This window comes from Muscardinus avellanarius (assembly GCF_963383645.1).
Source record: "Muscardinus avellanarius genome assembly, chromosome: 15".
Taxonomy (NCBI): Eukaryota; Metazoa; Chordata; class Mammalia; order Rodentia; family Gliridae; genus Muscardinus; species Muscardinus avellanarius.
The window spans coordinates 85,858,141-85,885,361 of record NC_137801.1 but is presented as its reverse complement, the minus strand read 5'-3'; the positions used below and the strand labels follow the sequence as shown (position 1 = coordinate 85,885,361).

The 27,221-nt window shown below is 48.1% G+C and overlaps 1 protein-coding gene across 1 annotated transcript; it reads right to left on the bottom strand.

The window, feature by feature from the left end:
- Positions 1-1,286: 1,286 nt before the first annotated feature.
- On the bottom strand, positions 1,287-27,106 carry PTCD3 (pentatricopeptide repeat domain 3; the record flags this gene model as incomplete). The annotated part of the gene is made up of 23 exons (XM_080711430.1): positions 1,287-1,386; positions 2,098-2,256; positions 2,553-2,594; positions 3,151-3,299; positions 4,202-4,283; positions 5,130-5,224; positions 5,307-5,385; positions 7,287-7,393; positions 8,365-8,393; positions 8,662-8,751; positions 10,527-10,577; positions 11,302-11,446; positions 12,021-12,106; positions 12,339-12,399; positions 13,708-13,795; positions 14,562-14,626; positions 15,312-15,427; positions 18,077-18,200; positions 20,094-20,198; positions 20,863-20,931; positions 21,312-21,357; positions 24,584-24,620; positions 27,031-27,106. 23 exons carry the CDS (start codon positions 27,104-27,106, stop codon positions 1,287-1,289), a joined length of 2,001 nt encoding a protein of 666 aa, XP_080567556.1.
- Between the last annotated feature and the right edge of the window lie 115 nt (positions 27,107-27,221).

Sequence of the window (27,221 nt, the reverse complement as noted above, 5' to 3'; positions counted from 1 at the left end):
GTTCTAAAAAAAAATTTTTGCATGGGGTGTGTGTGTTACTAGGAATTGTAGCCAGGAATGCCGAGTTGTACTCCCAGCCCCTGCTCTTTTTGAGACAGTCTTGCTATTATTTGAACCTGTGATCTTTCTCCTTCTCCCAGTTACTATGATTACACGCATGTGCCGTCACACCTAGCATATGTACTTGCGTGTGTGGGTATATGTGTGTGGTGATAGGGATTGAACCCATTCTACACCCCCTGCCCTATTTTTTATTCTTTTGAAACCAGGTCTCACTGAGTTGCAGAGGCCTAAGTAGCTGAGGCTATCTGTGAACCGCGATCCTCCAGGTCTCAGCCTCCCAAATGCTGGGATGACAAGCGTGCGCCACCACGCCCGGCTCCCATTCTACTTCTACGCTACACCTCCGACGTTTTTTACTTAGAAACAAGGTCTCACTAAATAGCTGAGCCTTGCTATATTATTGATGCTGGCCATGGACCAGCGATTGTCCTGTCTTCCGAATGCCGGGACTGTGGGTGTACACCACCATGCTGGCTGGATATTATGTAATAATAGAACTGCACATAAAAATAAGATGATTAACAATATGCAATCATGTCAGGAAAACATCGACCGCTTTGTCATCACTGGCCCTCCTTTAGATGGCTGTTCTTTAGAAGTGTTACTAAAGGTGCCAGCACAGAGTAGCAAGAAAGATAAAAAGGGTGAGTGCAAACTTTTGTTTTTGCAGAAATGGGCTCATTCCCAGGACCTCTTGTATGCTAGGCTACCCCTGAGCTAGACTCCCATCCCAAAACTTGGTTCCATTTGGAAGAAAATGGCAACAGCTGTATGAGAGATGTTTTTTAATGAAAACATAGACATTTACATTAATTACTGTTTTTACAGTCTTCATTTTACTAGCTGTATAGCCTAAAACCACCATTATTGTATTTAATCAATTCTGATACATAATCCACACCTCAGCTCTCCAGAATGTAATACTGGGATGTAACTGCATGGACACTTTCTTCAGACTCGGTGTTTAGGGACGGCGCTGCAGTAGCACAGCAAGAGCCTGGTGAGCGGGAACGCCGCGGTCTGCCCCGCTGGCCATGCGCAGGGCGGCCCCACCGGGACCCGGGCGTACAGCAGTCTCTATGCCCGTGGCAGAGGCCTTAGAAGCGGTGCCAGGAGCTCAGCCTATGCCAGCTGGTGTCAAGTGTTCCCCAGGATAACAAGTTCACCAATGTGCACCCATGTTCTCTGCCCCATGCCAAGCGCCAGCAGCTGTGCCCTCACGCTCACCGCTGCCGCGGTCGCCGGTTGCTGTCGCCGTCACTGTCACTGTCGCTCTCGCCGTCACTGTCGCTGGTTGCCGCGGCCAGGCTGCCCAAGGATGCTCTGCAATCAGGAAAGAACCTGGGTTACACCGCAGCCCAGGAGAAGATCCTGCGGCTGTACTCAGGGTACTAGTTAAAGGAGCCAGGCGTCGTGGCACGGGCCTGTAATCCCAGTACCTGGGAGGCTAAGACAGAAGGACTGCAGGTTCACGGGCAACCTTGTGAGGCCCTCCACAACTTAGTGAGATCCTGTCTCAAAAATCAAATAGTGCCGCTGGGCATGGTGGCGCACGCTTGTAATCCCTGCACTTGGGAGGCTGAGGCAGGTTTGACAGCCTCACTGGCTTAAGAAGTATAAAATAGGTCTAGGAGTGTAGCCCAGAGGTAGAAGGGGTCCATCCCCAGTACCACAAAAAAATAAAAATAAATAAGTAAATAAATAAATCAAATTGCACGGACAGTGTGGAGGTAGAATGCCCCTGGATTCAACCACCAATATCCATGGCCTCCCACACACACACACACAAAAGGCTTTGGAGGCTGAGCCAAGAGGATCACAGGTTCAAGGCTAGCCTCAGCAACTTAGCAAGACCCTGTTTAAAAATGAACTAGGGCTGGGAGTATAGCACAGAGGTGGAATGTCCCTGGATTTGATCTCTAGTACCACCAAAATAGACAATAAAAGATCCCAACAGCTTGCTCTGTGGGACAAATGGCGTGACCGCTCATCACCGCATTCTGAAGGAAGGGAAGGAGGAAGCCTCGAGCTCACTTCTGCTCTGGCGTGATGGCGAAGTCCGCCAGGGCCCTCCGGGTGAGCTCCACACAGATGGGCAGGCTGAAGGCGCCTGCCAGCTTTACGACCTCCACGGCCTGCGCGGCGCTGTTGGACGCTTTCGCGCTGTCCATAAACTCATTCAGCAACTCGTTTCTGAGAGAGAAAGAAAGGCACAACGCCAACAGTTCCCCACACACCTCCTTAACCCCTTCAGCCGAAGACTTGCAGGTGAAAAAATGCCCCAATACAGTGGCTTTGGTGGCGAGTTACATAGTCCAGTGCCCAGAGACCACGCACATTCACTCAGTACAATCACTGGGTGCACTGAGACCTGCCCGCCACCAGCATCCAGACGCAGGGGCTGCGGTGTGTGCAGAGCCGGCCCACGGCAAGCCAGGCCTATGCGGCCAATTCCAGTGTATACCGGGCGAGGCCATTACTCAACTTACCTCGGGATCTTATTATGCTTCCTGAAAAGCTCCAACATATTCCTGTGCGAGAGGAGACAGGAAGGACCTTGAGTACCAACGGAACAGAGGCAAGAGATGGCCAGAGGCAAGAGATGGCCGCAGCGTTTTCTTCCAACTACACGCGCACTCCTGGGGACACACCCCTGTGCGGCGCCGGCTCAGCCCTGTCTGCACAGCAGGACCAGCGCTGGGCCTTGAGCTCCCTCCCTCCCTCCACACGGGCACCCTCCGAGTGTCCCTGTGTCCCGTGGAGAGCGCTCCCAGGGAGGGCTGCGTGCGGCACAGCCCGGGCCACCTGCCCACACCATTACCACAGCAGGCTCAGATCGAGGCAAAGTCTCATGCACGTGCACGCCGCCGGCCTGCCACTTGCGGGACGACGACGAGACACGCACACTCAGCTCCCATGGCTCAGCTGAGGTCCGTACCCCTGCGCCAATCATCACGGCCTGCCCACGGTGGAGCCACTCCTGAGCCTGGGGCCGCTTCGGAGACAAAGCGGACAGCCCATGGCCACGCGGCGCTGGCCATCAGATGCCCACCGCGGTTCCCTCTCACGCGTGTGGTCTGTGCTCACCAGGCCTCCTGGGTTCTCCCAGCCCTTAAGAGCAGGACGGCTATGCAGTGGAGAGGGCCCGCTGGCCAATCGGAGGCCGCCTGGCGGGCTTCCTGGTTGTCGTATGTCAGTCTGATGTCAGCGGCACAGTCGGCAAAGGCCACCTGAAGCTGAGAGGCGCAGAGTCAACAGAGGCAGCTGCCGGGCGGCTTTGCGGAGGCTCGGCAGCGGACAGCAGGCACCTGCGCTTCCACGCAGGGTAACTTTACATCTGAACATATCACGTATCACGTGTACGGCACATACCTACAGTGACAAGAAAACGACCTGTCCGGGGTAAGTAACTTGACTGGCTACATCATGCAAACTCAACTCTGGATTAGTTTATTTACTATGGTCCTGGGATTGAACCAAGGGTGTGCTACCGGAGCCACTCCTCCAGTATATCTTATTCATTTGGAAATGGGCCTAAGTTGCAGGAGGCCTCCTGTTGCTGAGGCTGGTCAGGAACCTGTGATCGTCATATCTCAAGCTCCCAAGTACTAGGATTACAAGCATGCATCACCACGGCCAGCTTTCAATTTTCCTTTTATTTATTTATTATTTTAGCAGGACTGAAGATGGAACCCAGGGCAGTCTACATCTAAACTGTACCCCAGCCCGATTTGTTATTATTTATTTTGAAACAGGGTCTCACTAAATTACAGAGGGCCTTGCTAGGTAGCTGAGGCTGTCTGAACCGCGATCCTCCTGTCTCAGCCTCCCAAATGCTGGGATTACAAACGTGCACTACCACACCCGGCTCAATTTTCCTTTTAGACTAAGGTAATTTTTCCAAAGCAGACTACGGCTGTCAAGACACACAGCTATTTTCCCATTGCTCTTGTGCCTTGGACTAGAGAAATGAAGGAGACTTTAGGGAGAGAATCCCACCACCAGCACACTGTGTGGACATTTGGGCCTGGGTGGCAGAAGAAACCAGGCGCTGGGCCTCGCTGGCCTCAGGGCGAAGAGGAGCTCCTGGCCAGCACAATCCCATCACGACGCCAGGCCTGCGTCCCGAGCTGCCTACCTGTGGTGGCTGTGGGTCGCGTGCCATGAGCGTCAAGATTTCCTCTCGCAGGTCGTTGCGGTAAGTGTGACCATATTCTTTACTATCTTAAAAAGGAACATAAGCACAGTCACAGAATGTTCAACCTTAGGCATAGGGAGGTTTCCGGGGATTGAACCCAGAGGCAGTTTTACTTCTGAGCTACATCCAAGCGCCCCCTGTGGTACTGGGGATGGAACCCAGGTGTGGTGTAGCTGAGCCACGACCCCAGCACTTGTTATTTTGCACTGCTGAGGGCTGGAACCCAGAGGCATTCTACCTAGCTCCCCTCTTTTTGTGGTGCTGGGAATGAAACCCAGCTTCTGTATGGCACTGTCTTCCAGCATCTGGGAATTCTGTGTTCTCATAATAGCTAGAACGGTCTTGTGAAGGAGGAGAGCCGGACTAGTCTGTTTCTCAGACATGGAATCCCCGATCCGATAGAAAGCGATGTTCTGGTAACACCCGACTAACACGAGAGACCCGGAGCATCTTTGCCTCATCCTGCAGCCAATTTTCAAACATACACAGGACCACAACACATCTTTCCTCCTGGCAGTCGAGTAGAAGCGTAATTATCCCTGCCCGTGGTCATCCCTGAGCCAAAGGGGCCGACACTGGCACAGAGCAGCAGCACAGGCCTTAGGCGCAGGGCTGGCCACAGGCCCAGCACCCACCTCCCCCGGGTCCCACCACGCGAGAGCCGCACACCACGGAGCCTGCGCCTCATCAGAGCAACCAGCGCAGCCGCTTGCGATGCGAGTGTAGTCTCGTTACCCAAAATGCAACACAAGCAGGTGACCTGCAGCAGACGTCAACCAGTACGTTCAGTGTGCACCGGCGCGCCAAGCCTGACAAGAGCGTGCACACAGTCATCACATGGGCTGCTGAAGCAACGGCGCCCTGACACTGACCTTTCCAAATCTGAGGAATCACCTCCAGCCGATTGGCCACATCCAGAGCTTGCAAGAGGTCGACCAGTGTCTGCGAGTGGGGAAACAGCACCTGGCCAGGAGGGATCCAAACTTAACCAGAGAAGATGACCCCAAACTCATCTGTAAGGCGAAACGGCAACAAACCATCTTACCGAAGGGATCAAGTCTTTATACCACTTCAGGGTGACATCGATCTGTTCCATCAGACAAAGCAAACTGAAAAACCTGGAGCTGTGAGAGAGAGAACATGTCTAGTCTAAAATCTCTACAATAAGTTACCGATGAGTAAAATTACAGCAGCTATATAATGATGTACTATGCATAGTTTTAAAATATTTACAATTCAAAGTTATGCAGAGGTGAATGCTTATCCCAGGAGGCAGTAACTGCACTTAACCTCCCAAATAATGCCTGGTCATTTACGACCGCCTCTTCCGCATACACCCAGGTCCTGAGAAGCAATATCATATCAAAAACATGCGGTGTGAGCTGGGCATGTGGTACACTCGCATAATCCCGGGAAGCTAAGACAGAAGATCGCAGGTTCAAGGCTAGCCTCAGAACCTTCGGGAGGCCCCGAACTTTGTAAGACTCTGTTTCAAAATAAAAAAAAAAAAGCTGGGTATGGTAGCTCAGGCTTGTAATCCCAGTACTTGGGAGGCTGAGACAGGAGAACCACAGGGTCATAGCCAGCCTCAGCTACTGAGTGAAACCCTGTTTCCAAATAAAGTATAAAAATAGGTCTGGGAGTGTAGCCCGAAGGTAGAAAAGCCCCTGGGTTCCACCCCCAGTACCATAAAAATAAATAAAAAGAATAAAAAGCAAGGCTGGGGGTATAGCTCAGAGGCAGAATGCCTCTGGGTTTAATCCCCATTACTGCAAAAAAAAAAAAAAAAAAAAACCAGTAATAATGATAATAAAATAATAAAAGAGCGCTAGGAACGTAACTCCGAGGCAGAATACCCCTGGGCTCAACCCCAGTACCACAAACAAGAACAGCAACTGCAGTGCGGCGGGGTGTGCTGCGGGCCTGCGGTCCCAGCGCTGAGCAAGCGGAGGCTTCGGAGTCAAGTCCAGGTCCAGCCTGCAACCTGGCCGGACGACTGGCCATGTGGCGAGGACCTGGGCACGGCTCAGAGGGAGGTGCTCTAGTCACCCCCAGTGCCAGAGCCACGGAAAACAGGCGACGAGAAGAACGGACGTGGAAAACAACCCTCACAAATCGTCTTTTTTGTTTTCAGACACGGTATTAGTTGTTCTTAGTGCCTTTTTGCGCTTGTGTGTGCGCGCGTGTGTGTGAAGTGATTTGAGCTACACCACTGAGTTGCGTCCCAGCTTCTTTATAAAAAGATTGTGCTTTGAGCCACAGTCTCTTGGCTGCCCAGGCCTCTCTGGACGCTCCTCCCGCCTCCGTCTCTGATCGGCTGGGATGACAGCCACGCCTGGCTTGAGTTTATTTGTTTAAAATTTCTGTATCGCTGAGCTCCCCCTCTAGCCCTTCCTTACATCTTGAGGCAGAGCCTCACTGCACTGCTCGGGCTGGCCTCAAACTTGCAAACCTCCCGTCTCAGCCTCCCAAGTACTGAGATAACAGGCAGGCACCACTGTGCTGGGCTCTGGGAGGAAACCTTCAGGGACTCAGTCCCACGAAGACGCATCCTGCTAAATGATTTCAAAATACATACAGGGCACAGAGGTAAGATATGGGGATTTTAAAGTGTTACAAAGACAAAATCTTCCAAGTATACACTAGACTTCCAAATTTGGCAATGTTACCACTGCTTTAATGTCCGAGTGCTCAGTTACATGCAGCGTTAGACGACAGAGAGGCTGCCCGAACTAGGCAAGGTACTACTCATTAAAACTAGGCAGAGTCTACTCATTAAAACAAAGGACTAGGTGGTGCCGGGAGCCTGCAGCTCCTGTATTTGGGAGGCAGAGACAGGTAAGGATCTTGGGTTTGAGAACAGCCTTAGCAGCCTAGCAAGACTTTCAAAATAAAAAATGAAAATAAAATGAGGGGTGCTGAGGGTACGGCTTGGAGGTAGAATGTCGCTGGGTTCCATCCCCAGTACCACACACACACAACCTCCCCGCCAAAACCCAAAAGAGTACATTTCCAATACACTTACTAATAGAAGTTACGGCGAAAATCAGGTCCAATGAATTTCCGGTTGTCTCCAGTATTCAACAGGCCATGTACTTGATAAGCAAGTTCGAGATCTCTAAGAGATAAGCACTGGAAATTTGCAAGTAGTAAGTATTACTCTGACATTCTAGTAAGTCAAACAGTGACCCATTTAAAAAAAAAAAGCTCCTTGTAGAAACACTCAAGAAATCCTCATGCTGAGTGGGCTCAGCAGGCGATATAGTAAACAGTCACAAACCCTGGTGGGAAAAGAAAGCCCACTCTGTGAAAACCAGTGACTTAGCAATTATACCTTCTGAAATAAATCCTGCACAAGACGCATGGGACCCTCAGACCAGCAACGCTGTCCTAAGCCAACACCTGAAACAAAGCCCACCACGGGCCAGCGCGCTTCCCGCCGGTGCAGTACTACTGTGTGTCTGGGTGGACACTCATACGTTTGAGTACTCAGAGGAAAGAAAATAGGAGGATATACACTAAACTGCAGCACAATTATTCTTAGGCAACGTGATGCAGTTTGCACTCATCCTAAAATCTTGTAAAAATTGTTTTATAATTATCACTATGAGAAATCAAAATAAAATTCAAAGCCAGGAGTGGTGGTGCACACTTGAAATCCCAGTACTTGAGAGGCTGAGCCAGAAGGATTGCAGGTTTCAGTACAGCCACAGCTACTTAGTGAGACCCTTTTTCAAAATAAGAGAATAAAAAAATAGGGCTGGAGCATAGTGTGGAGGTAGATTGCCCCTGGGTTCCTTCCCCAGTATCACAATAAAATAAAATTCAAGTTTTCAATTAAAAAAAATCATAGGCAAATACAAAATCCTCTAAAAGTTTACCTGACCAGAGGCGTGGGAAAAGGCAACGTATACGGTAAGTAATGCAGGGTAGGGATAGTGTGATTTTAGAGTACAGGTTTCAGGCCGAAAAGAAAAATAAAAGCAAAGCCATGAGCCGACAAGTCAGGAAGGCAGAACTCCAGGGAGAGCCCTCCAGGTAAGAAAACGAAGGAAGGCGCAGGAACCTCCTCACGAGGAAAGGCAGCAAGGACCGGTACTCACGACTTTCATGGCCGACTGGAAAAACATATCTGAAAGGAAAGCCCAGAGGTGCCTTGGTTACAGGGACAAAACAGATTTCAGGTGAGCAAAGTTAATAAAAACCCGTCAACAAAACGGCTCATTCGCAAGGTAAGGTTTATGGAACGAGAGGACCGAAGCATACAAAGACTTTGGCTTTTCCAGGCTCACCCCAAACACCAGTAAGTGAATGAAGAAGCCGTGTCCTTGACACAGGCCTCTAACTCAGAGGGACGGGCCCTGTCTCGGGGGGAGCAACCCGGCGGTTTCTATACATACCATCATCCACGTCCCTGGGAGAAAACTTCTTTCCCGACAACTCATTCATTATGTCGTAGATGATGAGGGATTTTCCTTTTGAAGAGCTTGCTAAGAACAGGAAAGCGAGCGAGTCCTCGGTCACACCCTGAACCACTGCTCCTGGCCCCTCTGTGCCCAGCGCCGGCTCAGCAGCGTGGGCCAGCACTTGCTGGCGGAGCTGCCGCACCCGCAGAGCTAAGCAACCGCAGGCCGCCGTCCGTGTGCTTCAGCCAGACCCCCTTGTTTGCCTAAGGACCGACTCACTGGAGCGGGGGCAAACGCCGTACACGCCATCCCTCACCGACCCAACACACTGGGAAAACAAACCAAGACTTGTGATCACTCCTGCTCCTTCAAGTATGACCAGATATGAAGGCCAAGAAAAAAGTCAGCTGTAGGATCCATGACTGGGGCAAGTTGTTAAAAAAAAAAATCATACGAGCTGAGTATCAAAAAGGGCATAAGACTCATCTATGATACTTCCAAATACTTACCGCCTTCCCTAGCCTCAGTACCTAAGTGATGGTACAGCTGTGATCATAGCAGAGGCGTCTGGTTTTAACTGCCGCTAGCCAGTTGCAAAAATTCCCAATTATTTCATTAGTTATATCATTATATAACCATTATATACAACCAATATAAAACCATTCTTCAGTTAGGCTTTCTCCTTTGGGTAAATTTCTAGAGGAGAGCCAAACTGGGAGTCCTCCTCCGACTTTCACAGCACACAGAGGACAGAACAGGACGGACCCTGGCTCAGAAACACTAGTGTCGCTAGGGATTAGCCACAGCTGAGAAAAACGTGAGAGGATAATCCCGGAAACAGTTCATCTGTCACCAGGGTAAAGTATGCTACCTATCTGATTTTGTTCAAAAAAGATCAAAACAAAAACAAAACCACTTGCCTATGGGTGAGCTACAGCCTGCAAAATAAGCTCTCCACACCAGTCAGAACTAGGTTCCTCTGTGGTGAAGGCCACCACGGGTCGCGGCGGGCGAACCCTCTCTGCGCTCCTCAGAAAGGGCCTGTGGCGAGAGTCTCAGGAGCCCCGGGTGCCCGCCGTGGCTTCCTCGCGGCCAAGGCGCGCGGTGCCTTCACCTATACCCTGCGGGGACTCGGGTCCCTGTCTGGCCCCTACACGGCAAGGCTGGAAATTCAGTTCTCCTCCGCGGAGCTCTGCTCCCACGGGAACTCGGTGACCTAACCGGAGACGAGAAGCGGAGCTTGGAGGCCTCCCCAGAGACCGAAGCTCACGGTCACCTTCCTCTGTGCAGTACTGCGCATCGAGGAGGATGCCCTGCACCTGCATCCCTGCGTCACTGGATACGGAGGCCACTACCCACACACGGTGTGGAGGCAAATTTTATTTATTTACTTTTTATTTACTTGCTGTCCTGACACTTAGCCACAGCTCCAGCTGTGGAAACAGGGTGTCACTGAGCTGCCCAGGCTGACCTGGAACTTGCAATTTTCCTACCTCAGCCTCCTGAGCTGCTGATTGTAAGTATGATTATAGGTATGCAACCCTGCACCAAGCTTTAATTTTATTAACTACATGTGGCTCTGGCTCTTCTATTGGATACATAACTATAGAAACTAAAAGTACTTCCAAGCTAAAATATCTCCTATCCATTCCTCTCTACATTCCAGCAATGTTAGTACTTAAAACCTCTCCCCTCTAGCTCAGGGCTTACATGACAAGCAAGCTTACCATCTATCTATCGACTGAGTTCTCTAGTCTTACTTACTATGCAGAGAAAGCAATCTGCAACAAATAATCACACAAACTCAAGGAAGCCCATCAATTTTGCACAAAATTAAAGTAAGGTAAAACCAAACATACCATTTTGATAGAACACCTGGAGAATATGGTGGTATGTCGCAAGCGAGGGTTCTCAAATTATCAGGCGGTCCGAAGAAAAAGAGAAAGTGAAAGCACAGCTCATCAAAAGATGGCCTACAGAGGCACACAAATAAACACACTGACGCTAACGTTTACCAAGGAGGCGCCTGTTCCTAGCACATCTAATCCACACACAAGTGAAAAGTCACGATAGGGACTGCCACCGCGTCCAAATACCTACTGCTCCTGGGTCTTAACACTAAAGCAACTTCCTATAAAGTAACTACCGAAAATGTCACGGAATTAAAACTCACTGTGACTGATTCTCAGAACAAAAAAAAAATTCATTAAATATTGCCTAAAACAACACTGTAATTTGCTCTAAAGAACATGAACACGATGCAGGTGCTCCCACGGTAAGACCAGTGTCCTGCAGTATCCAGGGGAAGTGACTTCAGAACCCCTGCACACTCAAATCCGGAGGCACGCAGTCCTTATATACTGTAGGCGCTACAGTTGTACAGCGGTCGCACTGTGCTTCTTAGGGCATAAAGACTATGTACGACAAAGGTCTGTACTTTAGATTTTTTTTCCCCAGAGAATTTAGTCTGTGGTTGGCTGGAGCCCTAGAGAGGAAGGGCTTCTGGATATGTAATCAAGCGGGTCAAATGTAGAAAGCCAATTCCCAACAGAGAATGTAGACAGCAAGGGGACCGCGGGCTCCTCTGCGCGTGCGGCCTGAAGCGTCTGTGTGCGCGGCGCTCAGCCTCCTTACCGATTCCCACGGCTTTCATTTCACGGAAGGTCTGCAGGGCTGGCGATCTTCCAAAGGCATAGAATCTCCGGAGGTATTTCAGGATGGTGTTAAAAGTCTGCAGATTTGGTTTAACCTTCTGTGCAACCATGTGCTTTAGTAGATCCTGGTTGAATCAAAGGCAACATGTATTTTTTTATGATTCGGTACATAAACTGCCATAAAACTCTATTTCATTAAAAAAGGAGAGAAAAACAGCTTCCTCGCTATGTCTAAAGCACAATAGTAACTCTATTCCCTAATTTAAGAATTGTCTGCTCATCAGCAGAACCAGCGACTCTGCCTTTGGGATTCAGACCTAACAAGCCGTCTGAAGAAAGACACAAGCCACCAACAGACCCGTATGGTATAAAAACATGTTTCTATTCTAAAGAACTAGATAGGGCTCCATCTGATGGCTTCAATTTAAAGTATCTGACAGGAATGACATTACATATGCATTACTTTCGTAAGACACACAAAAATAAGCTGTGTGAAATAAAGTGAACAAGGTCTTCATGAATTCTAGCTGTGCACCGAGTCAAACGACTTCACCTTCCTGTTAGAGCAGCTACTGAGGGTAAAGGGCGCTTCCAACACAGGGACGGCTCTGAGGATGCTCGGCGGAGGCCGATTCCACCCCTCAATGTTTAGTAAGAGACCCAGGGCCTGGCAGGAGACAAAAGAGGAGTTCCCCTTACCAGAATATGACTCCACTTTTCCTCAAACTTCTCATTCGCCATCAGTGCTCTGGCTTCGATCAGCGCGTTGAAGGTCCATACATCAGCTGTAAAGGAAAACGCATTAAGGAAGTTCAGGCGGAACGGCGGCCGAGCAGGGAGAGCAGCACTCAAGCGCGGCCGGCATCCCTTGCAATGCGTGCCACACCCGGGCTGCGTCTCCACTCCTGCTCCCGCTCCAGTCCCAGTGCCACAGGAGAAGACAGAGGCAGGACCCAAGACTGTACCCAGGCTCCCAAGAGGAAAAGAAGAGGAGCGACAGGAGACCCTCACACTCACCCCGGAGCTTGTTGTCCAGTAACTCAGTGTACAGGTTTATGGCCTGTGCGTGAGCTCCATGCTGAAGGGGAGAAAAAGGCGGGCGTCATCAAATCCATTCATTACAAAAGCAGTGAATTCAGCTATTGTTCCAGGGCTGGAAATACAGAAGCTAACAAAACAGAGCGAGCTGCTGCTCTCGGGAAGCCTACACTGCAGCGACACGGCTCACACCCGGTTCCTGGGCTCGGCCTGGAGACAGTGTCAGCTGTCATCCTGAGGGCAGGGGAGCATAGGCCAGGGACTACCTGAACATCCTCCAATGCACAGGACAGGCCCAAAGACAACTGCTGTGACCCAGAATGTTAGTACAGGTTGAGCATTCCTAACCTTGAATCGGCCATACTCCACGTTCAAATTTAGAGAACATTGACATTTTGCTACAAGTAGAAATTCCCACACTTGATCTCATGTGACAGGCCACACACAAAACACAGGACCACAAAAATATTGCATAGAATCACCTGCACGCTATGTGTATCAAGTACATATGAAACAAACGAATTTTACTTTTGTGTGTGTGGGTCTGGGGATGGAACCCAGAGGCATTTGACCTCCGAGCTACACCCCCTGCCCTAATTTTTATTCTTTACTTTGAAACAGGGTTTTTCACTGAGTTGCAGAGGGCCTCACTAAGTAACTGAGGCTGTCTGTGAACCATGATCCCCTGGTCATAGCCTCCCAAATGCTGAGATTACAATCGTACGCCACCACACTCGGCTTCATTTTATTTTTATTTGGGAATTTTTGTGTGTGTGTGGGTCTGGGGATGGAACTCAGGGGCATTCTACCTCCAAGCTACACCCCTTGCCCTATTTTTTATTCTTTATTTTGAAATAGGGCCTCACTGAGTTGTGGAGGACCTCACCAAGTGGCTGAGGCTGTCTACAAACCCCGATCCCCTGGTCTCAGCCTCCCGAGTGCTGGGATTACGAGCGTGCCCACCACGCCCGCCTGGACTTTACATTTCCATTTGATCCCGTCTCCAAAATCTCTCCCTTGCTAAATATATGCACAGTCCATATCTTAAAAATTACCAAATCTGAAACACCTACGGTCCCCAGCATTTTGAACATAGGATACTCAATCTCTACAGAGTGAAGAACACTGACTTAGTGAACTATTTATTTGTATTCGTGGTACTGGGGACTGATTTTAGAGGCGTTATACCATGAAGCTACACTCTAGCCTTTTTCTTTTGGAAACAGGGTCTCACTAAGTTGCAGAGAATCTCGTTATACTGCTAAGGCTGGCCTTGTATCTGTGACCCTCCCGTCAGCCTCCCAAGGACTGCCTGGTTGACTTAGTGAACTTAAAGAAGACAACGCACCTTCACCATCCCTCGGATCATGGTACGGTAGGAATGTGCGTTCTTCTCTGGCATCAGCGCAAAGATCCTCTCAGCACTGTTTTGGGGTCTAGATACAGAAGAATGAACGTGAACCAGGAAACAAGGAAAACCAGCGGCTCCGCCATTTACTGTCAGTGCATAAGTTTTCAGGCACTTTATGTATAGAATCTCAAATAATCCTCACTACCTAGAGAGAGATGTTCTTACTGTCTTCAAAATGGGTCAAGTCAAAGATTTTAAGTAAATTTCCCAGGGGTTTGTAGTTAGAGGGATTATCCAGGATTGAAAAGGAAATTTTGGCATACACACACACACACACACACACACACACACACACACACATATATATATTCATTTTGTGTGTGTGTGGTACTGGGGATGGAACCTCGGGGCATTATACCTCCACGCTGCACCCCAGTCATATTTTTTTTTTTTTTGGTGGTACTGGGGTTCCTGGAAGCCTTTCTACCTCCGGGATACATTCCCAGACCTATTTTATAACTTTTTTATGTGCAAACGGTCTCAAGCCAGCACGGCTGGCTCCGAACGAGCGCGATCCTCCTGTCTCTGCCTCCCAAGCGCGAGGATTACAAGTGTGTGCCACCACGCCCGGCCCAGTCATATTTTTTATTCTTTTTTTTTTTTAAAACAGATTCGCCCTGAATTGCAAAGGGCCTCACTAGGTAGCTGAGGATGGCCATAAACCGAGATCCTCCTTTCTCAGCCTCCCAAATGCTGGGATGACAAGCGTGCGCCACCACGCCCAGCTTGATGGTGATTATTTTAAACACCAGAAGAAACAGTAATACAAGGTTCTACTATATGTAACATACTTCCAAGTAACTGCAAACTGATGAGCCTTTGTCCTGGGTTTTCTATCTTCCTCTGTGGTCTGTTCCTAGAATAGATCATAAAAAGATAAAGGTAAACAATGGGATGCATTCTCGCAGTCCCATTTCTAATAATCCAAAGGCAAAAAGGAACTCAAATAAATTAGGGAAATACAGATCCAGACGGCTAAGAGAAGTTTGAAACGTTTATGTCATACAGCTAATTTCTTTCGGTAAGTCAGAGAAAAGCAAGTTGTCTTTCATTTCTTATTTTACTTTTTTTTTGTGGTACTGGGGGTGTAATCCAGGGGCTGTTAAACCCCTGGGCTATACTCTAAGACCTATTTTATACTTTATTTAGAAACAGGGTCTCACTAAGTTGCTGAGAGCCACACTCAGTAGCTGAGGCTGGCTTTGAACCTGTGCGATCCTCCTGTCTCAGCCTCCCGCGTGCTGGGATTACAAGCGTGCGCCACCACGCCCAGCATAAATTGTCTTTTAAAGCAAGTGATGGTCTGGAGGGAAGACGAAGTCACAAAAGCTATTACCAGTTTTTTCTTTTTGGTGGTACTGGGGTTCCTGGAAACCCTTCTACTTCCGGGCTACACTCCTAGACCTATTTTTTTTATATTTCTATTTGGAAAGAGGGTCTCTTAAGCCAGCGAGGCTGGCCTCGAACCTGCATGATCCTCCTTCCTGTCTTTGCCTCCCAAGTGCGGGGATTACAAGCGTGCGCCACCACGCCCGGCTTACCAGTTCTTCTGACTGCTCAGTCTGCTGAAAATAAAAATCAGCAGGTGGCTCTCGGTCACCATAGTAACACAGTAAATCCAAGAGACGGTTGGTTGTTTCAAGAGAGACAGTGGTTCCTGTGGGTAGGAGAAAAAAGAGCTTTCAGACACCTCGAAATCCTACCTGTTTGATTAAAATTCTTCACCTTTCCCATTAGTGTGCACCCCTAGCTACATATTTCATACCGTTCACCACGGTATCATGAGTGAACATGCCCTGAACATCAACTTTTACACGCAGAGCAATGAAGACAGGAACAGACTCCCAACAAGCAGGTAGTTTGGCACAAAAACATCACAGTGCGAGATGCAGTGTGACGCCACGCTCACGTCCCGTCCTCGCCGCCACAAAGCAGCTCTCCGGCATCAGCCACCGTCTCCAAGCAAACACGTTGCCAACCACCGGGAGCCTGGGCCAGACCCACCGATCCCACGTGGACCCAGCCCTGCCAGAATCCTGCCTGGAAAGTTCAGGCTGTCTAATTATTGTAGCCCTTTAAAAACATGTTCACTCCATTCCCAGAGCCACTAAACACAACATAAAAAGCTACTGTTCTTCAAAATTTTATGTCCCATCTTGGAACTCATTGAAAAGGGAGGAAAAAGGCAGAAGTATAAGATAGAATTTAATATTTTTAAAGAGAAGCAAGTCAAGCGTGGCAGTGTATGCTTGTAATCCCAGTACCTGCGATGCTGAGACAGGAGGATCACAGGTTCGAGGTTAGCCCTCCACAACTTAGTGAGACCCTGTTTCAAAATAAAGAATAAAATTGGACTGGGGGTGTAGTTTGGAGGTAGAATCCCCCTGGGTTCCATTCCCAGTACCACAAGCAAAAAAAAAAAAAAAAAAAAAAAGGGAAGAAAAGAAAAAGAAAAGCAAGTGTGACCATGCATAATTATAATCCCAGTACTTAGGAAGCTGAGACCAGAGGATCGTGAGTTCAAGGACAGACTCGGGATCTTACTGAGGCCCTCTACAACTTAGTGAAACCCTACTTTCAAATAAGAAATAAAATTTCGAGCTGGGGGTGTAGCTCGGAGGTAGAACACACCTGGGTTCAATCCCCAGTACCAAAAAAACCCACATGAACTCAGACATGTAAAACTGCCCACAAGGAAATTTAAATGCCCAGAAAAGCAAGGAAATGTCCCGAGGGCACAGGCTCTAAGCATAACTCCAGGGGGCTCCCACCTCAGAACTGTGCGACCCTGGCAATGACCTAACAGGCAACTTCCTTTACAAAAATTACTAGGAAACACGCCAGCTCGTATGATGCTGGAGAATTACATTAGTATGTGGATGCCTAGCAGTGTTTGGTATTTGTAAAATTTTCTATGATCCCTCTCCTGCTGTGTTGGCTGTTACTAAGCTACGGCTCTAACAAATTGTCATTTAGAAACATGAATAGCCCAGCATGGTGGTGCATGCTTGTAATCCCGGCGCTTGGGAGGCTGAGACAGGAGGATCGCACAGGTTCGAAGCCGCCTCAGCTACTTAGTGAGGCTCTCAGCAACTTACTGAGATCCTGTTTCCAAATAAAGTATAAAATAGGTCTGGGCTTAGAGCCCAGAAGTAGAAAAATCCCTGGGTTCCACCCCCAGTATCACACAAAAAAGAACAAAAAAAACCCCACACATGAATATGCCGGGTACGGTGGCACACTCCTGTCATCCCAGTACCTGGCAGGCTGAGACAAGAGGTTCACACGTGTGAGGACAGCCTTAGCAACTTAGTGAAACCTCAGTTGCCCAGAGCGCCCTTGTTTCTAAACAAAAGTAAAGAGGGCTGGGGGTGAAGCACAGATCGAGAGTGCCTCTGGGTTCAATGTCCAATACCACCAAAACAAAAGCACAGAACATGTCTGAATGTCTGCATACACCACAGCAGCGCGGGTAAAAGGAGACAAGTCTCATTTTCTGCGGCATTCAGTGCCACCTCTGATGCCCAGGAGGCGATGTAGAGAAATTCTCAGCCACAGCGCTCTGGACTTTAAAATCGTCAACAATGTCAGCTGACTGATGTTACCAAACATACACCCTCAAGGTAAGTATCAGGGCTACTTCCAGGGCGCACATCCACTGAGGCACCTCAGGTCTAACTCAGAGCCATGGATCGAGCGCTGGAGGCTCTGAGTAATTAATATTTCAAAATCAAATAACAATTAGTGGCAGATAGAGCAGAGGCATCGAAGTCCCTGATCCCAGTTTAGTGCTGCAGCCTTTTCAAATATTTGCCTTTTTACGTGGCCCCGCCTTCTGAACATAACTAAAGGAACAAGAAACTACACACAGTATGTACATACCTAATGTTAAAAATGGGAACTAAGAAAACTGGCTGTGGAGTTTCTCTCCCAATGCTACAGAGTAAGAGCACAACAAATTCAGAAAGCTGTGATTCTATCTGCTTATAACCGTGTGTGTGCATGAGGTGTGCGGCACCGAGGTTGAAACCACAGGCTATCTCTAAGCTACGCGCCAGCCACATTTTTTATTTTGAAACAGGGTCTCATCAAGTTGCTGAGGCCGGCCTCAAACCTGCAATCCTTCTGCTTCAGCCTCTCAAGTATTACCTAATAATTTCAAAATGAAGCTCGAGCAGAACATGAAATATTAGTGAAAACATATACCACAGCCCTCCTACAGTAGTCCTTGCAACTCTTTCTCAAAGCTAACAGACCCCACGACTGTGGCGCCATGTTCCTAGTGGGGCTTTCTAGGCTGAGGCACCTGCTTGCAGGAGCTGATCAAACATGTCCACAGAGGCCTTCACTTTTTTGAACTTGATTCGCTCCTCCAGGGCCGCTTCACTCACGTCTTCAATCTGAGGTTCAACGTTCTCAGGCATAAAACACTGGAAAAAAAGGGCGGCTCGTTACGACAACAGGCACCGTGGGGGAGCAAGCAGGACGAACGCGGATGCCACAGAAGGAGCTTCACTCGCTAATCTGTCTCCCGCAACAGGCACTACGGATCGTCTTCACACGAACAGTTTGCTAGAAAATCTAAATTAAAAAACCTTAAAGACCAAACCAAAAATACTTCTCCAGGCTAAAACAAGAAGATAGTTTACCACAGTTGACCATCTCTTACCTTAAGAATTTTGTAAATTTTAATTTATTTTTTAATTAATTTTTTTTTTTTTTTGGTGGTCTGAGGGTGGAACCCAGGGGCTTTTTCTACCTCCCAGCTATACCCCCAGACCTATTTTATTATACTTTATTAGGAAACAGAGAGTCTCACTAAGTTGCTGAGAGCCTAAGTAGCTAAGGCTGGCTTTGAACTTGTGGGATCCTGCCTCAGCCTCCCAAGTGCTGGGATTACAAGCGTGCGCCACCACGCCCGGCTTTACCTTAAGAATTTTTCAATGCCCAAATGTAAATATTTAACCCATGTCCAAATACCCTGTGTTCTAGCTTCAGGCCAACCTCACCGCCTGTGTCTGCCGAAGCCTGCCTGCCTCCACGATCCCCACTGTGCCGGAGCAGGCAGAGCTCGCCCAGCTTCCAGAGGAAGGCGCCTTCACCTGGCACTACTTCTCAGTACTCAGTGCCAAGGAAGCCACTCGACCTTGTTACCACCTCACCCGAACACCTTCTAAACGGTGCCGCTTTACCCCGGCCGCTAAGTTAGGTACCGGGAATACAACGAAAGGCAGTCTCTTCTCGAACCGTACTCCCAGCCTAATGGGAGCAGGTTAGGAATCATTACGGGGAAGGCGTGTGGCTCAGTGAGTTTGCATATCCTCTGCACTTAAAAACACCAAGAACCATTACGACATGTAAGTGGCGCCAACCCCCACAGCAGGGCACCCTGGGGGGCTTTAAGCAAGTGGCCCGCAGCTAAGCAGAGAGCAAACAGTAGTTAGAAGTATAAAGGAGAGCCACACACAACAGTGGCGTGGCCGCCGTGTCCCGGTCCACGATTGCACCACTTGAACCCGCTGCGCTGGCTTAGGCTGGGTGCTCGACTCCGTGCGCTCGCCCAGCACGCGGAACCCAGAAACAAGACAACCGCACCGGTTAGCCAAGAGCACAGTTTGCGCGTGTCTGGGCGTGCATCTCGGGAAGCAGGGTGGTGTGTGGCGAAGGGCGTGGTTGTAGAAAGATGAGTCCTCAGGTCAGTATCTACCTGCACACTCGCTGCGTGACTGCAGAACAAAGGTTGTTGGAAAGAGCTTGGAGCTCACGGCAGAGGAGCTGGGCCGGATACACAGGAATACTACACAAGTGCAAGGGCTGCCGACGCGGTACAGCGGAGACCACAGATCCCCACCTCACCGGCGCGCCAGTCTCCTTCAGAAAGAACGTGCCTCAGCACCGCCGTGGCCGTCTTGCCAGCTCCGTATTTTCAATTCAACACCCCCAATGCACCCTTGCTCGCCCCCAACATTACAGCTTCCCTACGGGGGCAGTATGACAGACTTTAGAAATCTACAGTGCAGAAAACTAAGGAGATGACAAGTGAACACGGAAACCTAAGATCCCAACATGTAAGGAGTGGACAGAGCCCTTGCAGGAGGCGGGGGGAGGAGGAACCTGGCAGGGAAGGCCTAGGTGTGTCGGGTGCCAGATGGGAAGCACAGGAACCAGCAGCACACACTCAGAAGGAACTAAGAACGCTATCAAACGCTTTTCATTCAAATATCTAGAGTACGCAAATGGCGACCAGAGCATCAGCACTGAAAATTTGATCAGATCCACACGCACACGGCCTTCTGTGAAAAGGGACAATTACCTCTCCTTACCGGTATATGAGGTTCGGCGATGTCCTTCAGAAAATATTTGGGATATGTATTAACAATAAACTTTGCCGCACGCTCTCCCGACTTCTTTGCCAATAAAAATGAACGCTGTATAAAAAGATTTAGATATAAATTGGCACTGACTTAGACAAGTTATACTCTCAGCAAGAATCATTTTCCCCCTGAGAAAAAATGTTAACAATACATGGAATTGTAATTAAAGATTAAATTACAATACTTCACATACCTAATTATTCTACTAATTGTAACATGATTTCAAGTTTGGTATAAGCAGTTTGGATGTATACTTTGATATATTTATACAAATATATACAGTCAAAACAAGTGCTTTGCTCCAGTGTGAAAGGGACCTATTATTAACAAACAAAGGTAGCCAGGAGTGTAACTCCAGTACTCTGGAGGCCCAGCCAGGAAGGTCTTAGGTTCAAGACCACAATTTTAGCAACATAGTGAGACCCTGTTTCAAAATAAAAATAAAAGGGCCAGGGTGTATAGCTTAGCTCAGAGATAGAATGCCTCTGGCTTTAATCCCCACTACCAAAATAAATAAATACCACTAAATAACCTCAACCAACACAAAAAAGCTAAAACTCAACAAAGAAAAAAAATCTAAATCTTTTATAAAGCCTACCAATGTATCATTATCTATTAACTTTTCAAAGGCTTTTTTTTAACCATCAAATGACATATGTAATTTTGTATACAAACCAGTAGAATAAAAACAACACAAGTGTTACATGAAAATACTCACAGATTCCACAGAGGATGCTGGTATGAGGTAAGGGTCATCTTGAAATTCGTAAGGGGCAGCTGTGGGATCCTGTGGAGAAGACAGGCATCTTTCTCAGGAGATCTTATTAAGACCTTGTGAACTGGGGATGGTGGTGCATGCCTGTAACCCCAGCTACTTGGGAGGTAGAGGCAGGCGGGTTACAAGTTTGAGGCCAGCCTGCTCAACTTAGCGAGACTGTTTCAAAATAAAAGGGGTGGGAGGGTATAACTCAGTGGTAGGACATCCCTGGATACAGCACTCAGGAGGGTTGCAAGTGGCCTTAGCAACTTAGTGAGACCCTGTTTCAAAATTAAAAGATAAAATGCAAAGGGCTGAGGGGGTAACTCAAAGGTAGAAAGCCCACAGGTTCAACTCCCACTACCAGAAAACAAAAACAAAAGAAAAAAACCCTCTGAAAATCCACTTACTCTGTTTACTGTAGATGCAAGCGCCTGAAGAACAGCCACTTTATCCCTAAGGACAAGAGTACCGCGTTAACCCTCGCCAGGCTCAGCACCCTCACACCGTACACACCGGTCCTAGTGCAGCCGCCCAGACCTTACTGAGACAAGTCAGAAACTGAGGACCCTGTCCAGTCCTTTTGCCTAAAGCAGCAGTACACGTTCTTCCCTCTGCTGCCTACACTCTGGCCTGCTTCCAACATCACCACAGCCCGGGAACAGGGATCCCCACTTGCTACTTCTCACCTACATTTTGGGCATTGTACGGCGGCTTTGCAGATTGCCGTCACCCTTACTATCCCAACTGGTGGCTCTTCACTCAGCTGCATAGAAGACCATGGAGGATTGTTACATGCATCCGCACTGAATCTCCTGACGATGCACATGTACCTCCTGGTACAGAATTTCTTACTGTATATGAGAATTTCTAGCCATCCATCCCCTCTACCTCTGTTTTGCATGTGTTGTGTATATGCGTGTGTATGTGTGTTCGTGGGGCTAGAACCCAGGGGTCTTCTACTTCTAGGACAAACCCCTAGGCCCCTGTTACTTGGAAACAGGGTCTTGCAGCCGGGCATGGTGGCGCGCGCTTGTAATCCCAGCGCTTGGGAGGCTGAGACAGGAGGATCGCGCAGGTTCGAAGCCAGCCTCAGCTGGTTTAAGAGACCCTGTTTCCAAATAAAATATAAAATAGGTCTGGGAGTGTAGCCCGGAGGTAGAAGGCCCCTGGGTTCCATTCCCAGTACCACCAAAAAAAAAAAAAAAAAAAAAAAAAAAAAAGAAAAGAAAAAAAAAAAGAAACAGGGTCTTGCTAAGTTGCTGAGAGCCTAAGTTACTGAGGCTGGCTTCAAACCTGCAATCCTTCTGTCTTGGCATCCACAGTACTGGGATTATAAGCCTGCTCCACCTTAGTTAAGGCTTCTTCCAGATCTAGGAGTATGGATTCTTTACCTGGAAGTCAGAGGCTGGAGAAGGGGGCTAAGCATTTTTCTGAGAAAGGAACAGACCACACATACTTTTGACTTTGGAGTCCATATGGCACTATCCAAACGGCTTGAGTCTTTGAAGTTAGCATAAAAGCAGCCAGGCAATTCATTAACAAGAGGCTGTGTCACTCAAAAAACTCAACACAAAGCTGTGTGGTGGCACACGCTTATAATCCTAGTACTTGGGACTGAGACAGGATTGCAGGTTTGTGGCCAGCCTCAGCTATTTAGGCTTTACATAACTTAGTAAACAAAATAAGGTTGGGGTATAGCTCAGAGTAGAATGCCCCTGGGCTTCAACCCGCAGTCCCGCAAAAACAGAATTCAAATTTCACATAATTTTCACATCACCTCACCTTTTGCTTTCATCCCCAGCTATATGAATAATGTAATAGCCACTCTTGGCTGATAGATTATAAGAGTTCCTCATCAGCTTGCGGATGCACGGGGGAGCACGTCACTTGCCCTATCCTGACGGCACCTTTCTACAGGTAAACCCGACACGTACCGCTCGACACTCACGAGCAGTCCCCACTCTACCTGACCTGTGGGCTCCTGCCTGAGCATCACAGGAACCACCTGCAGGTGTACACATTTAACAAGATCCCTAGGTTATCCTGATACCACGAAGAGTCATACCCATTTTAAGACGCTGAGAAATGCTGAGAAATTTCTGCTTGCAACGAAAGTCAAGTTGATTAGTACAACCTAACCATTGTTGTGTCACGATCTATGTTCCTTCTACGTGTGTACGGTTGTACATAGGTGATAGGCCTATAAAGCATAAAATATACAGGTAACTCAACTAGGTTGGGGCACAGCCTCCAAACGCTCCCTCTTTTGTATTCCCTCTAGTAAGTTCTTCAAAGAGAGAGGTCCAAAACGGGCGTGGGGGCGCAAGCTTGCAATCCCAGTACCTGGGAGGCTGAGACTTGGAGGATCCAGGTTTGTGGCCAGCCTCAGCTACTTAGTGAGACCTTCTGAAACTTAGTGAGACCGTGTTTCAAAAATGAAAAATAAGAAAAATAGATCTGGGAGTATCATTTGGAGGTCGAATGCCCTGAATTCAATTCCCAATACTGCAGGGGGGGGGGAGCCATTTGCTAGAAAAATAACATGGGAGAGGTCCAATGAGCTGGTAAATGCTGTGTGGCATCAGGAAAATCATCACTGAGGGGGCTACATTGTCTGCTCTTGTTTCTCTCAGGCCAGGGAAGACAGAAACGAACCTGAATAAATCTGCAGTGAAATATTTTATTTGCAGTACTGGGGATAAAACCCAGGGGCAGTCTACCTCCAAGCTACACCCTCAACCCTATGTTTTATTCTTTATTTTGAAACAAGAGTCTCACTTAGTTGCAGAGGGCCGAAGTAGCTGAGGGAGTCCGCGAACCACAATCCTCCGGATTCAGCACCACCAGCGTGAGCCACCACGCCCGGCTTGCAGGTAAATATTTTAACGCCACAAAAAATTAAAAGCAGAACATACACAGGACATCCAGAAGTTCAACTTTGGATTAAATATGTAAGCTGGGCGAGGTGGTGCATGCTTGTCAGGCTGAGACAGGAGGACTGCAAGCAAGTTCATGGCCAGCCTCAGCAACCTGTGAGGCCCTCTGCAACTTAGTGAGCTCCTGTTTCAAAAATAAGGAATAAAATAGGTCTGGAGGTAGAGCTCCGAGGTGAAATGTTCTTGGTTTAATCCCCAATACCACAAAAAGTAAGTAAATAAATATGTAGAGTTTATTAAAAGGTTATACTCCAAAGCTCTGAGATAACAGCGATTATTTATTAAGATCTATGTGATGAGCCAGGCATGGTGGCGCACGCCTGTGATCCCAGCACTTGGGAGGCTGAGACAGGTGGATCATAGGTTCGCGGCTGCCCCAGCTACTTAGTGAGGCCCTCCACAACTTAGTGAGATCCTGTTTCAAAATAAAGAATAAAAAAAAAATAAGGCTGGGGGTATAGCTCCGAGGTAGAATGCCCCTGGGTTCAATCCTCAGTACCGGAGGAAGAGGGGAAAAAAAAAATTCTATGTTGCTCATGATTAACCACTTTTAACACATACTGGCCCACAAGCAGTTCAGAAAGTCCTTTTAAGTCTCCTTTGAAACCGGCCTCACTCGGCATGCTACTTGCTCCCTCGGGGACAGCGCCTGCTGCTCTTCCAGTCTCTGCCTCCTGACCCGACATTCAGGTTTCGCTCAGATCTAGGACTCACTTACTGAAGGAACAGCACTGGATACTCACCAAGTTTTCTTTTTAGGAATGACTACTTCTTCAATCCCTTAATGAGAGGAAAAAAAAAAAAAGGATCAGTCTAGGAATATTCCAACAAAAAGCAATACGACGTGTTGAAAAAAAGTAAAATTATTTCAATACTTTTTTTCTTTTTTTTTTTTGGCGGTACTGGGGTTCCTGGAAGCCCTTCTACCTCCGGGCTACACTCCCAGACCTATTTTTACATTTTTATTTGGAAACAGGGTCTCCTAAGCCAGCGCACGCGGCTGGCTTCGAACCTGCGCGATCCTCCTGTCTCCGCCTCCCAAGCGCGGGGATTACAAGCTTGCCCACCACGCCCGGCATTCAATACTGTTTTCAACATACCTGTCACACCAGTTCCTCCAGCCTTTGAGAGGGCCACACTTCCAGAACACAATCTGCAAAAAATAAAGGCTAATATTCATTAATGAAGTTCCCAGCTCACCTTCACTCAGGTGTATTTTGAGCCCCAAATTCCCAATTATCATGAATCATATAAATTGGGTATATATGATCAGTTAAATGTATACCGAAAAAACATGGCCTAACCAGAATGCTCAACATTAGAAGATGCATAGAAGACACACAAGATGGTCAAGATTTTTGAAGCAAGCAATCCAATTATATATAAAAAAAATCTGGATATAAAAGGAAACTCTTAATTGCACGGAACGATTTGAGAGGCTGTTTTGAAATACAGTGGATTCTTGTTTGGGGAACCTACAACACTTTGATGTTAAGAGAACACTTCAGTGAGTTCTTGTTTTTTACCAACATCATCTTGACAGTAGAGGCCTTCCTCCATTAAAGCAACTATGGCCAAGCCAAGACCACCCATGACCTTACCTTTCACTTCCAGGAATATACCATGTACACAGGCCTAATTCAGACTAGGATTTGCTGATATTCTACAGAGGCTCAAAATTTCGTTACCCAAAATAAAGAATTATTGGCCCATGAATGAGTCTTAAAACATCTAATTCATGAATAACTACATTTCTACTAGACATTCTAAAAATACAGTCAACCTCACAGATAAGAGTACACATTTGGCATTTTGTATATTCCCTTCCTAAACAGCATCAGAGCTTTTTCAGAAATTAAGATATAATTACTAGAAAAGTACTTCGTCCTGTGGTATCTGATGTCAGCCTTTTCTTTGTACAGGGTTGATTTAAACCAGGGGCGTTCCATTTCTGAGCTATACTCCAAGCCTCTTTCAAAATTTTTTCTTTTTAGGGCACTGGAGGTTGAATGTGAGGTATTCTGCCTACAATGTACACCTCTAACCCCCCATTTAAAATTTTAAAGCAGGGTCTCACTAGGTTGCTCAAAGTCTCATTAAATTACTGAGGCTGGTTTTAAACCTGCAATCCTCCTGTCTCGGCCTCCCAAGTATGGGATTTACAGGCATGCACCACCATGCTCGGCTATATTTATTTTGAAACTGGGTCTCCTTAATCTGTTGAGGGTGTGCAAAGTTGCTATAGCTACCTTTGAACCTGTGATCCTCCTGTCTCAGCTCACCCCAAGTACTGAGATTGTTCTCCACCATCACGCAGGGTTGTCTTTTTTTTCTTTTTGGTGGTACTGGGCATTAAACCCAGGGTCATTCTACCTCTGAGCAGTACCCCCAGGTTGCAGAGAGTCTCACTAAATTGCTCAGGTGAACCTGTAATCCTTTGTTGGCCTCCCATGTACTGGGATTACAAGAGTGCCCCACAACATCCGGCTTAAATTAGAAAAAACATGTAATACATATTTCAGACCCTCATCGCCAGATCCAAAGGTCAGACGTTTTAAAAAAGCCTTCCCGCTTTTGAGAACGGGAGAATTTCCTTGGCCCAAAGGCCCTACAACCAGCACACAATCATCATAAACAGACTTTGATTTAAGAAAATCGGCCACTTCTTCCCGTTCCTCCCTACTGCGTTAAAATGACAAATGACCAGCCGGGCTTGGTGGCACACGCATGTAATCCCAGGACTTTGGAGGCTGAGACAGGAGGATCGAAGGTTCCTGGCCATCCTCCACAACTTAGTGCGACCCTGTTTCAAAATAAAAAGTAACATAAGTCTCGGGGGTGGAGCTCGGAGGTAGAATACCCCTGGGTTCAATCCCTAGTGCCGCAAAAAAAAAAAAACCCGACAAATTACCTTTTGTAAGTTTGGATTGGGGCTAGCGGTGATCACACTCGCTGTACATAAGCTTTAGAAGAGCAGGGCCCTTGTTCTGCAGACAATTCTAACTCCCGGGCCTGACCCAAGCCTCGGCTCCACGTGCCCTCCAGGACGTCTGCAAGGAGACGCGCATGCGCACGGCCGTCCTCCGCAACTGCACAGCTCGCGGGGAAACCTAGAACTAGGTGATCCGGGGTCTTTCTCATGGACTTCGACGCTCCTCTTACCTGCATGTAGCTGCCGGTTGACACGCACCCGCCTGCCGACCCACCAGCGGCAGGCGAAGCCCGCCGCGGACCCTCAGCCAGCACGCAGAGGCAGTCGCCGCCATCGCCGGGCTCCGCGCAGAGCACGCTGGGAGGGCACGCCCCGGCCTCGGAGCGAGGGAACGCTCCACTGCCAACGGGGGGGTCGCACGCCAGGGCTGGAAGCACCTTCTGAACAGA